Source organism: Euprymna scolopes, chromosome 32 (assembly GCF_053919585.1).
Source record: "Euprymna scolopes isolate OS-2025 chromosome 32, ASM5391958v1, whole genome shotgun sequence".
Classification (NCBI taxonomy): Eukaryota; Metazoa; Mollusca; class Cephalopoda; order Sepiida; family Sepiolidae; genus Euprymna; species Euprymna scolopes.
In genome coordinates this window covers 64873556-64888396 of record NC_136513.1, presented here as the reverse complement: position 1 = coordinate 64888396, position 14841 = coordinate 64873556, and the positions used below count along the sequence as shown (strand labels likewise).

Sequence of the window (14841 nt, the reverse complement as noted above, 5' to 3'; positions counted from 1 at the left end):
TAATAAACTTATTGTCGATTGTGGTGCAACGACACATGTGATTACGAAGGAATCTGATTTTATCAATTTTGATCCCAACCATAAGCCTCAAAATCATTTTGTAGAGCTTGCTGACGGCAGTCGAGTAAACAATATCGTTTTGAAAAGAGGTGATGCTAAAATCTCGATAAGGAACAATAAAGGTGAACTGTGTTTCTGTAATCTAGAAAACGCTCTTCTAATCCCAAAATTAAAAAAATATATATTTTCTGTACAAGCTGCCACTAAACAAGGTGCAAATATAAACTTTAGCCCCAATAAATCAAAACTGGTATACCCGAATGGAACTGTATTCTACATTAAAGAAAATGGAAGACTATATTATTTAAATAGCGTAGTCCCATCGAAAACCGGCTGACATGATTTACAAACATGACATAAAATTCTTGGACACTGCAATATTCCTGATATCAAAAAGTTGCCAACTGTAGTTGATGAAATGAAAATACAAACATAAAAAAACTTCAACTGCGACGTCTGTACGCAAGGGAAAATGACAAACTATCAAAGCAAGATACCAGACAAGACGGCCAGAAAAATCCTATCAATGGTGCATTGTGACTTGAACGGTCCCGTGGAACCAATGGCCAAAGAACATTATAGATATGTGTTGAATTTTGTAGATGACCATTCAGGTTTAATAATGGTTTACTTTTTACACAACAGATCTGATACCCTGCTAGCAACTAAAAAATATTTAGCTGACATGGCTCCCTACGGTAAAGTAGAGTGTATTCGCTCTGACAACGGTATGAAATTCACTAATAAAGACTTTGAACTTTTACTAATTAACCATCATATCAAGCATGAAAAATCAGCTCCTAGATCGCCACACCAAAACGGGACTGTGGAATGTACCTGGCGGACACTTTTTGAAATGGCAAGATGCCTACTCATTGAATTTAAACTCCCCAAAAACCTCTGGACGTACGCACTCATGGCGGCTGCCTATATACGTAACAGGTGCTTAAACAAAACTCTATCTAAAACCCCATATGAAGCTTTCTGTGGTAAAAAAAAAAACTAATTTAAGCCGAATGCATATATTTGGTTCAACTGGCTTCGCATATATAGATAAAAAGAGTAAATTAAATATTAAAGCCGACAGAGGTATATTTCTTGGATACGATAAAAACAGTTCAGCCAATTTAGTATTTTTCCAGAGAAAAATAAAATAAAAAGAATCCGACGTGTAAAATTCACAGACACGTTTAATTTTAAAGACGAAACCTCGTCATATGAAAAGGATGAAATTATATTTCCTCAAATTATTAAAACAAATGAAGACAATAAAAATGACGGAGACAAGAGTACCCATGATGATGATGATGATGATGATGTTAAAGTCTAAAAATATCCCCAAAGAAATAGAAGGCGACCCGATTTTTTTGTAGTCGACAATATAAAAGATTATCAAATCGACTATTGCTATTCCATGGATAATACCTCAAAAGCTTTTTTGCAATTAATTTAGACATTGTGATCAATGGAAAAAAGCCATGAAAAAAGAAATAGGTTTGACCGAAAATAGTAGTATCTCTCCCAAAAGATAAACATGTTATTTCTACAAGATGGGTCTTTACAAAAAAAGAACAGTACAAAGCTAGATTTTTTGCTAGAGGATACTCTCAGATTTACGGTATAGAATATTTTTCTACGTTTTCACCTGCCACAAACCTAACGACAATCAGAATTTTATTGCAAATCGCATTGCAATATGACATAAACATCCATCAAATGGACGTAAAAAAATGCTTATTTGAATGCCCCAATAGACTGTGAAATTTATATTACCCCTTCAGAGGGATTTATAATGAAAAATAAAAATAGCATGTGGCGACATAACAAGTCATTGTATGATTTAAAGCAGATTGCTCAATGTTGGAATACAGTATTTCATGATTATATGATTAAACAACAATTTAGACAATCCGTTGCAGACCCCTGTTTATATACCCAACACAAAGACGATAAACTACTGATTTTGGTTTTGTGGGTCGATGATATTTTAATCGCATCAAATTGTGACATAATTTGTTCTTAACATCGGTCAACATTAAGTAAAAGATTCAAAATGACTGATATTGGCAAAATGTCCTGGTTTTTAGGGATAGAATTTACTCAGAGCAAAGGACTTATTATGATGAATCAATCGAGATACATCGACAGAATACTATTAAAATTTGGAATGGGAGAGTGCAAGAAATGCTGTACATCGGTCGAAAATGATATTAATAAAAATATACACACAGAATCTGAAGTAATAAATGATAAATTATACCGAGAAATTATAGGTAGTCTTGTATATTTAATGACTGCGACCAGACCCGACATATGCTATACAGTAACAAAACTGTCACAAAAATTATCAAGACCGACAATGAAGGATTTAAACAGAGCTAAACAAGTCCTTCGTTATTTAAAAGGAACTAAAAAACAAAAGTTAGTATTTAGAAAATCAAAAAATCCCCTAAAATTAGAAGGATTTTCGGATTCAGATTGAGGAAAGGACGAAGATCGAAAAAGTATATCTGGATATTATTTCAGACTCTCAGAAAATAGCCTATTATTTCATGGAAATCTAAAAAGCAACAGATTGTATCTCTCTCTACGTGTGAAGCAGAATTTATCGCGATCACACACACGGCCCAGGAAGCACTCTACCTGAAAAATATCCTAAAGACTATATTAGAGCCAGAATTAACTAAAAGCCTCGTAGTAATTGTGATAATCAAACCAGTACAGTCTTAGCACAAAACACGATAATCAACCAAAGATCTAAGCATATAGATATAAAATACCATTTCATAAAAAATGAGGTGAAAAAGGAATCGATTATTTTGAATTACATATCATCAAAACAAAATATCGCTGATGTATTCACGAAACCCACAACAAGAATAACGTTAAAGCGTTTTTCTTCAAAACTTGTTGGGGAATTCGACTGAATAATTTTTTCACGGCCCTGTATGTATATAAATTTCTATATAAAAAAAAAATTAGCCTGGGCAAGACGTTAAACTGCATCCATTTTGTTTGTATTAACACTTTTACCTACTAATGCATAACTAATACCTTTACTGAAATAAAAAATAAAATAAAATAAAATGTCACTTTTTAAAACTTTTTCTTTGTAAATTTCCTTTTTGACAAATAGTTTTTGCATCATTTTTTTTGCAAACATTTTGTGTGCATTTGTCTTTTCGACAAATACTTTTGCATGCTTATTTTAAGGTGCACATAAATTACAATTGACTTTTATTTTTTGTGCACATTAGTTTTCTTTCTTATTTTTCCAAAATGTCCTCTTTTTTCATTGTTTTAATTAACAAAAAAACTCTCTTTAAACGGATACATATTGCATGTATGTTTATTTTTATGTATATTTATTTATATGTATATATGTATGCGTTTTCTTTCTTTTTTTTATAAAACTGCATAATCAAATTTAAGAAATGGCTTCTTTTTCAAAAACCCCTTTCAAGGTAAAAATACGTTCCATTTCTTTTATTTCTCTTCTCTGTTAACATGTATATCTGTTTGACATTTGAACACAATTAAAATGGCGCCTTTTTACATGCTAAAATTTTAAGATCCAAATGATTTCTAATTTTGTTATGTATAATTGAATATAAAAATATATTTTTATTTTTGAGCAGAATAAACATAAGGGACTTCCTCATTATAAAAAATAGGGAGGATGTTACAATATTTGTTGTATAATGGGGTATGATTCTGCACAGTCGGGAGATTCTATTTATAAACGATGCTGCTAGGAACTGACAAATCGAATTAATTCATGTTCTGCTACGAACCAATCAGAAACCAGAATTGCTCCATAAATATTAAACCTTTCCGTAGCAATTTCACATATGTTTTCTTTGTTTTTTTTCGTCTCGACACAGAAGAATCTTTTGCTCTATGGATTCCAACTCGAGAACTGTCTACTGCAAACCAGTCAACTCTCAGGATTTGTGTAGAACAACGAACCATCTGAAACTAAACATGGCTTACACTTCCAGACTGACGATAAAATAAAAGAGTACTGTTCCCATCTTTAGTGTCATTTTCACAACGTTTTTGTCAATGTAATCGCCAACCTTCTTCGCAACAGGAAGAGCATACTATCTTCGTGAAGTAAATAAAAGAGTTCCGTTCGAAATTCCATCCAAATACCCGAGTTTAACAGAAAGATCCCAGAGTTCAATAAGTTACACATGAAAAAGGTCGGAGGTTACATCGACCGAAACGTTGTAACAATGACAGTCAAGATGACAAGAGTAGTTCGAAGAATCCCAATAATAATCAATCGTCATCTTAAAATAGGTCAAATAATGTGTAACATCTTTCTCTATCGTTCTACATTTCTCTATTCCTCTCTATCTTTATCTCTTTCTTCATCTTCTCTTCTCTCCACCTGCTCATTCCCCTCTTGCTTTAGTGCATTAAAATTATGAATAAAATGCAAAAAATACATCTGAGTTTTAAAGTTATTCATCTTAGAACTATTGTTACATGATAAGGGCTGTCCCCTTTTCATGTAAGTATAAAAATAGGGAATCAGTTAAATGTAAATATGAAATAGGATAGTCAAGGATTCGAACTTGCAAAGCTATACTTGGAATTGAGAATTCCAATCATAAGTTAAAATAAACACAGAATGTTATAAATGGAATGTCCAGTTAAATTGTTGATTCTGTTAAAATATTTAATAATACAATTTGGATGGAAACTATTTACATTCTTAGAAAGAAAACATAATAGAAATTTGGGTTAAAGAATTAACAAAAAGCTTAAATTCCTTTATGAAACAAAGAGAATGGAAAATGTTATTGTAAAATGAGTTACGTAAAATAAGGTTAGAGAAGGATTCATGCCATGGGTCTAATATACACGTGCTCGGTCGTGCAATGACGTCATGAGTTATGAATTTAGTTAGATAAGTGAGAATCGGATTCAGTCAGTGGAGAGAAGCAGAGAGGTTCAGACCGATTCTCCATTAGAGTCAAGGCACCCTCTAGAAGTGAGAGGCTTTTAGAAATAACCATGTAACAACTTTGAATCCCTGAAATAAAATCATGTTCGACCGGTCGAAGAAGAAATAAACGTATCATCATGTGTTTTTGTTTCTGCGTCGTCGTGTTGTTATTCAACAGAAAAGGTATTGTCCATTTATGTTATAAGAACTTGATAAAATCATCATCTAAAATATGTGTTAGAAAGTATATGTGTCAGCGTATAAATGTTATAGAGACACTCCCGTTCACAGAACTGTCAAAAGCATAAATGTAAACTTCTCAATCGTCTATCAATCGAGATATCAAATCTTCTCCAAAATGTATTTATATTTACCTCTCTTTATATATACTTGTTAATGTCCACATCTCTTCTCTAACAATGTTAATATCTCTCATCTCTTCTTACAACATGAACATCTCTTACTCAACATTAATCTCTCGTAAGACTCTCACAAAGAACAATACAAATACATACGTCATCTTTTAATAATAACACAATATAACACTATAATGAAATACTTATTCATTCTAATGTATCCCAGGCAAAGCAAATTTTTTTGTTTTCCCTTCTCTTTCCTTCAACACTATAATGAAACATGTTAATTTCTGAGCAATGCTGAGTTTATGTCTTTCCTCTCTCTCTCTGTCTTAACAATATAACGAAACATTTTAGTGGTAATAGTAAAAATGTAAGAGCTACACCCACATTTTTCTGCTTTTAAGTTATTGCTCCCATGCAAGGCCAAGTTTCTTGTTTTACTTTTCTTGTCACCTTAGTCTGATAAGAAAAATAATCTGAGATATTTTTGCTGAAACACATATTTGGTTTAAAACATATTAATGGTTTGGACAACACTTTCTTGTTTCTGGTTCTTCTCTTTAACACTATTTTTTGTCTTTTCACCCATGTTTCTTGCTAAAGTACTATTCAGCACTTTCTGATTTGATATACACTACTTACCACTGTATTATTACACTAACCTGCTCTCTCTCTACGATGTCAAGTACTTTTGGGTTCAGTATATCCAAATTACTCAGTGTATTATTATTATTATACTATTATTATTATTATACTATTATATTATTATTTCAAATAATTTTCAAATAAATAATTTCTGACGAGGACGCTTCACAGAACGTCTGAAACGCGTAAAAACGATTTCAATGATTTAAAAACATTATTACAATGATCCAAACATAATTCTCAATGAAAAACCAAGACACAGAATAATAAAATAATGTTAAAAAATACACATTGTTGGTGACTACCCCCTTATTTAAATATACATCTTTCTTTCGTTGGAATTTCTTAACCCATTTTATATATATATATATATATATATATATATATATATATATATATATATATATATATATACATGCAGCTTATTGTTATGAGTATATCCTTGGGCCAGAAACTATCATACATTAAAAATAAAAATACAAATTACAAAGTGAAATCACTAGAAATTAATATTAATATTTGTATCTAATAAAAAAGAAAATAAGTATCGCAATTTAACACCTTATCTTATAGAAAATTTAACACCTTATCTTATAGAAAATTTAACACCTTATCTTATAGAAGCTTCCATCTTCAATACCTAACTATTACAGATCATCTTAGCTTGATTCAGTTCCATAATTTGACCATAACTTACATTTCCAAAAGCCAATGATAACATGGTTTGCATCTTGCAAATAGTTCCTCCACTGCCAGCAGCTGTGAGAATCGCCTTTTTACCAAGAATCTGACTACCAGCCACTGACCAGAACTTTACATGCTTAACTCCGACACTGACCAACTGCTGGTCAGAATCAGGCCGGAATTCAACCCGAAATATTCGATCAGTATGCCCATCAACAGTAGCCATTAGCATACCTACAAAGAAAATATGAAAAAGAAAATATGAAAAAGAAAAACATTATCAGGATAATACATGGCAAAATTATTCAAAATTTGTTTTTGCATTTCTTTGATTTATTTTTAGGATTTTATTTTTGAGAACATCTATCATATAAAGGGAACCTGTGTGTGTGTGTGTGTGTGTGTGTGTGTGTGTGTGTGTGTGTGTGCGTGCGTGCGTGCGTGTGTGTGTGTGTGTGTGTGTGTGTGTGTGTGTGTCCTAAATACTTTTCTCATACACATCGTACACATACCAACTCTGAAAGAGCGACCTCTCTGGCAAATAATATCTAAAAATTTTAAACAATATCAATTTTCTTGTACAAAAATTGCGTTTTATTTCCCGAGGGTGTCACCTAAAATCGTCTCATTCTAAACGATTTCAACATCTGTGCATTGTTCTCTGAATTACTTTAAATACAAGAATTTTCGACATGATTTCGTAGTCAGCATTGTGGTCGAATGGATTAAAAGGTTGTCTCATAACCATTAGTTTTGAGGTTCATGCACGCCCACCAGTGGACATTTTTTTTTTTTTTTGCATTTAAATAGGGTTGTTTTGTCATTTGTACTATTTACTGGGAACTTTTTTTTGTTTTTTTACTGGTGGCTAATTATATTAAAGCAAAAAACAATTTTCTAATTTCAAATTTTTTTTATCAACAGTTTAAATCATCTGAGGGTTAAATTTTTAAGTAAAAGAAACAAAATTTCTTATCCAATTACGATTCTTTAATTAAAACAAACAAAAAAATGAACTTTCTTTCATTTTTATTTTTTTAACACTTAAAATTTTCAAATTAAATTGATTTTATTGCATACAACAATTTGGGACGCTAAAACCAACACAAAAAAACATTAATAAAAAAAGAAAAAAAAAAGAAAATTGCAGAGTGAAATGTTTTAATGACTTTTTAATGAAACTAAATTTAAGCTTACCACTTGCCTTTTGTAATGAATATCAAAGTAGTTTTTATTTTACATTTCATAATATTTTTTAAGCAGTTTATAACCTTTTACTTCCATATGAATATGTATATATATTAGTGTTGGGACTATTAATTGGAATCAGAATCGGAAAATAATACTCTAATTTCCGATTCAAAAAACGATTCCTTAAAAAACATGTTAAACTTAATTTTACATTGTTGGCACTTAAGATAAAATGATGAACATTTATCGTTTTTAGGTACCTAGTGACATTAAAATCTATATTTGTAATAACATAAAAAAACGATATGATTTTATTTTACTTGTGCCAAAAAAGAAAAACAAAGACAAATTTTGGTTTTTGCCTGGTCATTGACAAACCTGACAAAAAACTTTAATGAATTAGTGGACCTGGAGGTTTTTCACACTTCTACACTAGACACTTGTTGTTGTTGAATGTAGTTGAAATCGCCCTAAACTCTAGAGCTAAAACGGAAGAGCCATTGCTCAAAACAACGAGATGTTATAAAAAGGCTGACTGGGAAGCAATCAGAGATCTCATCAGAGACGTCCCCATGGCAAAATATCTTTTCACTTCCTGCTGAACAGTATGCAATTGAGACCACTGAATGGTTCAAAACAGCAATTGAAGCACATGTTTCCATGCGGAAATTTTATAGCAAGCTCCACTCTCCCCAATAATTTACTTTTATTTGTGCAGTTGCCATCGCACAAAGGCAGCATTCGTACTGCAGATTTAACCGACATAAGTCCAGTTCAAACAGACAGAAGTATATAGAAGCCAGAAACAACTGCAAGAAAGAAATAGCGACAGCTAAGAGACAATTTACTGAGACCACCAAAAAAACGCATCAAAGCACAGAAATTAGGAACCCGTGACTTCTAGAAAATCTAAAACAGTGTAGTAAATAATGGGCAATCAACAATTCCTCCACCATCCAACAATCATGAGGTTGTTTGCTCAGCAACCGAGAAGGCTAACATGCTTGCCAATCGGTTTGCCTCCAACTCCACATGGACCCTGCTAACCACCCCTCCCTAACTTTCCTTTGCGGACAGATGCCACACTAGATGACTACCCCTTCTCAGGTGCATGCTATCATAAAAAACCTTGACACTTCAAAAGCATATGGACCTGATCTCATCCCAGCTGTGCTATTAAAAAAGTGCTCCACCTCATCCTTAGTTCATTTATGCTGACGACGCTACCATCTATGGAAGCACTTCAAAGACAGTAAATGACCAAGTTCTCTCTGACTCTCTCTCCTCTGATCTTGAGCAAGTGGTACAATGGGGAAAGAAGTGACTGGTTACTTTTAGTGCATCTAAAACCAAGCTTCTATCTTTACATCATCAGTGCTCTGCTGCCCAGCTGCCATCAATCGAAATGAATGGCTCTCGTCTTGGGGAGACTTCATGTTTCGACAAGCTTCTGGGCTTGATCTTTACTCCCGATCTGAAATGGAACACATATATCAAATCAATTGCCAAATTCGCTGGAAAGATGGTGGGATTCTTCTACCGCTCCAGTAGATATCTCACTCCTGATGCAATTCTCTACCTATATAAAAGCCAGGTTCGGCCAACGATGAAGTACTGTTGCCACATCTGGGCAGCAGCTTCTAGAAGCAGCTAATCCTGTCTTGACAAAGTTCAAAATAGACTTCGTAGCTTAGTGGGGGATGCTCTTTTCTCTTCTCTGCAACCTCTTTCCCACAGAAGAGACATTGCGAGCCTGTCTCTGCTTTATCGTTATTTTCATGGCAAGTGCTCATCTGAACTTCGATCTCTGGTCTCCCCTCCCCAGACTTTCACGAAAAACACTCGTCTTTCCAGAACCACTATCAACAATTACCCACACTCTTTATCCGTGCCTACACCTAAACGTAGATTCCACGAACAGGTCTTCTTTCTTAGAACTGCTCGCCTGTGGAACTATTCCGTTTGCCGTCTTTCTAACTGACTACAATCTGATTGTCTTCAAGTCCAACATGAACAAGTTCTTATTGAACCATCCCCCTAAGTAATCCAAGTTACAAAATTCCCACTAATGTTTACTATGCTAAAATCACAATGACAAATGTAGACACCGCCAAAAATGGCCGAAAAATCAAGTTGTTGTTGTTTTTTAAAACGAAATTACATTTATTAAAATCCATTATTTCTGAGTAACTTTTTTTTTCCAGAAAGATAAAACCCTGAATTTTATCATATAGAAAACAGAATAATGTAAAACTTTTTCTACAATTTTTAATTAAATTTTAAATGTTAAATTTTCCCAAATAGTTAACAATTGACATTTTTTGTCTTGCACAAAAACATACATAAATATTTAAAAAAAAAAAAAAGGTTTTTGAAATAATTAATTTATTTATTTGTTGTCTAACTAAGATTTAGGGTGATTTTCTATGAGAATATGCAAAAATATTATAATATAAGTACCTGGATTTCAAATAATTCCACTTATTCATACAGGCAACCAGTTACTTCGCGTCGATCTAGACAATGTTTACGTTTGTACTTGATAAAAAGCAAACTATGGAAGACCAAACAGGCCAAAAAAAACTTATTTTTCAGTGACGAAAATTTCAATGTATTATTAACGCTGAGGCTGGCCAGTATCAGATAGGTGACCATTTGTATGAGTTTGGTTTTTAATGTGTATGTGTGTGGGGGCCAGGCTCCCCAAAATGGGGGGGGGGCAATTTAAAGCAGAATAAAAAAAAAATATTTCAGCGCGTTCGGTCCACCGTAGTCGAAAGGCGGCAAACGTTTTGAAACGGGATCGAAAAAATGATGCTATTTTTAAAACAAAGGGCACAATATTTATCGAATTTTTTTTTTGTATCGATTCTTCAAAGCATGCCCTATTTAATAATGGTCATGCATTATTCGGCTCGCTAAAAAGAAATTGTTAATTTATTTATCAAAGATTTTAAAATGGCTTTTTTCGTATAAATATTTAAAAAAATTTTTTTTTTGTTTTGCTTAACTTAAATTAATTATTTTACTTAACATATTCACCGAATTTCACACTTCAAAACTCAAAAGCGGGATAATTAAACACAATCGAAGTTCTGATATCCAGACGTCAAAATAAGGTATGCAAACATTTTTTTTTTTTAAATCTATAATCCTGTCCCTTACAACAACACAATATGTTTTGTTCAGTTTCAGATGATTACTTTAAGCATATTTGGAACCCCCCTCAAAACAAGAGGGGTTTTGTAGGCAAAAATATATATATATATAAATATCGTTTATGAAAAATAAGTACACTATTATAAAGTTCATTCTTCTCTTAATAATCGCTGAAAATTTCGTATTGATTGGATAATTACCTGATTTTTGGTAGATTTTTAAAAAGACGGTCCGTCAAAAAAGTACTTACCTGCCCCCCCCCCCAGTTTTGGCGGTGCCTAGACTAATGTATACCTATTAACCCTTATCCTTGAGTTGCTTCTGGGCCTTGATAAGCGGTGACCCCCCCCCATTTAAAAAAAAAAAAAAAGTAGCTCCAGTTCTCTCCAAACTTTATAATAAATGCCTTAATGAATCTTGCTTTCCTGCCTGCTGGAAAGCTGCTTTTGTGGTACCAGTTTTCAAGAATTCAAGCGAAAGAACTGACCCTGTAAATTACTGCCCCATTAGCCTCCTCCCACTTTTTGCCAAAATATTTGAGTCCAAGGAAAGTAGGCTCTCTCTACCGTGCTAGAAAGCTACTAAGGCCCGAAAGTATCCTGTATGGAGTATTGTTGTCATATTTGGGCTGGTGTATTTGCTACTAGTTTCTCACTCCTAGACAAGGTTCAAAAGAGAGTCGCCAACCTAATATCTCCTGAATTGTCAGCTAAGCTTCAGCCTCTGTCCCATCGATGAAATGTAGCATCCTTCTGCCTGTTCTATAAGTACTTTAATGGTGAATGCTCCGACAAACTGCAAGCACTTATACCCCCTCGACGTAAATATCCCTGACAAACCCGACAAGCAGCAAAATCCCACCCCTTCACAGTTAAGATCCCTAGATGTAAGAGAGCCTTCTACTCCAGCAGTTTCTTCCCCAGAACCGCTAGACTTTGGAGTTCCTGCTTCCCCAATTGTACTGACATGCAAGTGTAATGTCAACCGACATCTTGCTGGCCAACTCCCCACATAGTACTGCTGTAGCTTATGTCCCTGATAGTAGCTCCCTACATCAAAGTGGCAATGTGCCTTGTTTGGGGTGAAAATGTAATAAAAAAAAATAAACAAATAAAAAAATGCCTCCTCACTAGGTAGCCAGAAAGCAGGTGCTTAATTTAAGTGAAATTTACATGGAAAAGTGATTACCCACTTTTTGAAAACGTAATTTCTTCATTGATATTTATCTGCCTCAAATTTAAATGTCATATTCGTTTTCAGTACCTTCGAAAATTTGTAAAAGTCGTCAATTTAAAGTTTTTTGGGGAGTTGGAAAGATACTTTACATTGACAGAAATTTTTTTTTATTTAAAAGTCCTTGGAGGGGGGGAAGGGTCACTCTGCAGTATACAAACGGCGGCTATTGTTAGGGGGCGATAACTCCAATTTCTTCTTGGTCAAATAATGCGGCAAATAAGTAACAAACAAGACTTCCCCCCCCCCCGAACACAAAATATTTGAAAACCAAAAAAATTATTGTATAAAAATGTATCAAAATATAATCGTAAAAACATTTATTTAAAAGTCTGCGTAAGAAAATATAATTTTAATAAAACAATTTAGTAATAAAAATAACATCAGATTTTTATAAAGTAAAATTTTTTTTTTTTCGAACAAATAAATAATTTAAATGAAACTTTTTTGAATTAAAGCAACTTTTAATTTTTTAAAAATCAACTAACAATTATTTTACGTCAGTTTTTTTTCTTTCTCTTTAATAATTTTGTGAAATAAAATCTATAAATAACAGGCATGTTCATTTTTTATTGTATCTCACCGATAATTAATATACAAAATACAAATTTAGGAAAACTCGTTCATTTTTGCTAGGTAGAAAAACTAGTCCCTTATTGAAAAAGTATCAATTAAAAACACATTTTATCACCGTTCTTAAAGGAGATATTGTTTTTAAAGGAGAATACTCATCCAATAATATTTTTTAAATATTTATACTTGTTTACTGTTGTTAAAAATTTTTTTTACTTGTTTACTGTTGTTAAAAAATTTTTTTTTACTTGTTTACTGTTGTTAAAAATTTTTTTTTACTTGTTTACTGTTGTTAAAAATTTTTTTTTACTTGTTTACTGTTGTTAAAAATTTTTTTTTACTTGTTTACTGTTGTTAAAAATTTTTTTTTACTTGTTTACTGCTGTTTCAAAACATTTTTTTCTTGTTTACTGTTGTTAAAAAAATTTTTTTTACTTGTTTACTGTTGTTTAAAAGTTTTTTTTACTTGTTTACTGTTGTTAAAAATTTTTTTTTACTTGTTTACTGTTGTTTAAAAACATTTTTTTCTTGTTTACTGTTGTTTAAAAACATTTTTTACTTGTTTACTGTTGTTTAAAAACATTTTTTTCTTGTTTACTGTTGTTTAAAAACATTTTTTTCTTGTTTACTGTTGTTTAAAAACATTTTTTTCTTGTTTACTGTTGTTTAAAAACATTTTTTCTTGTTTACTGTTGTTTAAAAACATTTTTTTCTTGTTTACTGTTGTTTAAAAACATTTTTTTCTTGTTTACTGTTGTTTAAAAACATTTTTTTCTTGTTTACTGTTGTTTAAAAACATTTTTTTCTTGTTTACTGTTGTTTAAAAACATTTTTTTCTTGTTTACTGTTGTTTAAAAACATTTTTTTCTTGTTTACTGTTGTTTAAAAACATTTTTTTCTTGTTTACTGTTGTTTAAAAACATTTTTTTCTTGTTTACTGTTGTTTAAAAACATTTTTTTCTTGTTTACTGTTGTTTAAAAACATTTTTTTCTTGTTTACTGTTGTTTAAAAACATTTTTTTCTTGTTTACTGTTGTTTAAAAACATTTTTTTCTTGTTTACTGTTGTTTAAAAACATTTTTTTCTTGTTTACTGTTGTTTAAAAACATTTTTTTCTTGTTTACTGTTGTTTAAAAACATTTTTTTCTTGTTTACTGTTGTTTAAAAACATTTTTTTCTTGTTTACTGTTGTTTAAAAACATTTTTTTCTTGTTTACTGTTGTTAAAAAGTTTTTTTTACTTGTTTACTGTTGTTAAAAATTTTTTTTTACTTGTTTACTGTTGTTTAAAAACATTTTTTTCTTGTTTACTGTTGTTTAAAAACATTTTTTACTTGTTTACTGTTGTTTAAAAACATTTTTTTCTTGTTTACTGTTGTTAAAAATTTTTTTTTACTTGTTTACTGTTGTTTAAAAACATTTTTTTCTTGTTTACTGTTGTTTAAAAACATTTTTTTCTTGTTTACTGTTGTTTAAAAACATTTTTTTCTTGTTTACTGTTGTTTAAAAACATTTTTTTCTTGTTTACTGTTGTTTAAAAACATTTTTTTCTTGTTTACTGTTGTTTAAAAACATTTTTTTCTTGTTTACTGTTGTTTAAAAACATTTTTTTCTTGTTTACTGTTGTTTAAAAACATTTTTTTCTTGTTTACTGTTGTTTAAAAACATTTTTTTCTTGTTTACTGTTGTTTAAAAACATTTTTTTCTTGTTTACTGTTGTTTAAAAACATTTTTTTCTTGTTTACTGTTGTTTAAAAACATTTTTTTCTTGTTTACTGTTGTTTAAAAACATTTTTTTCTTGTTTACTGTTGTTTAAAAACATTTTTTTCTTGTTTACTGTTGTTTAAAAACATTTTTTTCTTGTTTACTGTTGTTTAAAAACATTTTTTTCTTGTTTACTGTTGTTAAAAAGTTTTTTTTACTTGTTTACTGTTGTTAAAAATTTTTTTTTACTTGTTTACTGTTGTTTAAAAACATTTT

The 14841-nt window shown here is 31.2% G+C and overlaps 1 protein-coding gene across 6 annotated transcripts in view; it reads right to left on the bottom strand.

Annotated features, from left to right (window-relative positions):
- LOC145256392 (echinoderm microtubule-associated protein-like 6) overlaps nt 1–14841 on the bottom strand; it is a 902875-nt gene that overhangs the window by 138731 nt on the left and 749303 nt on the right. For all 6 annotated transcript variants that reach the window (XM_080115242.1, XM_080115245.1, XM_080115243.1 and 3 more), the window contains one exon: nt 6719–6939. In XM_080115242.1, coding sequence (XP_079971368.1) covers nt 6719–6939 — 221 coding nt within the window. The remainder of the gene's footprint in view (nt 1–6718; nt 6940–14841) is intronic.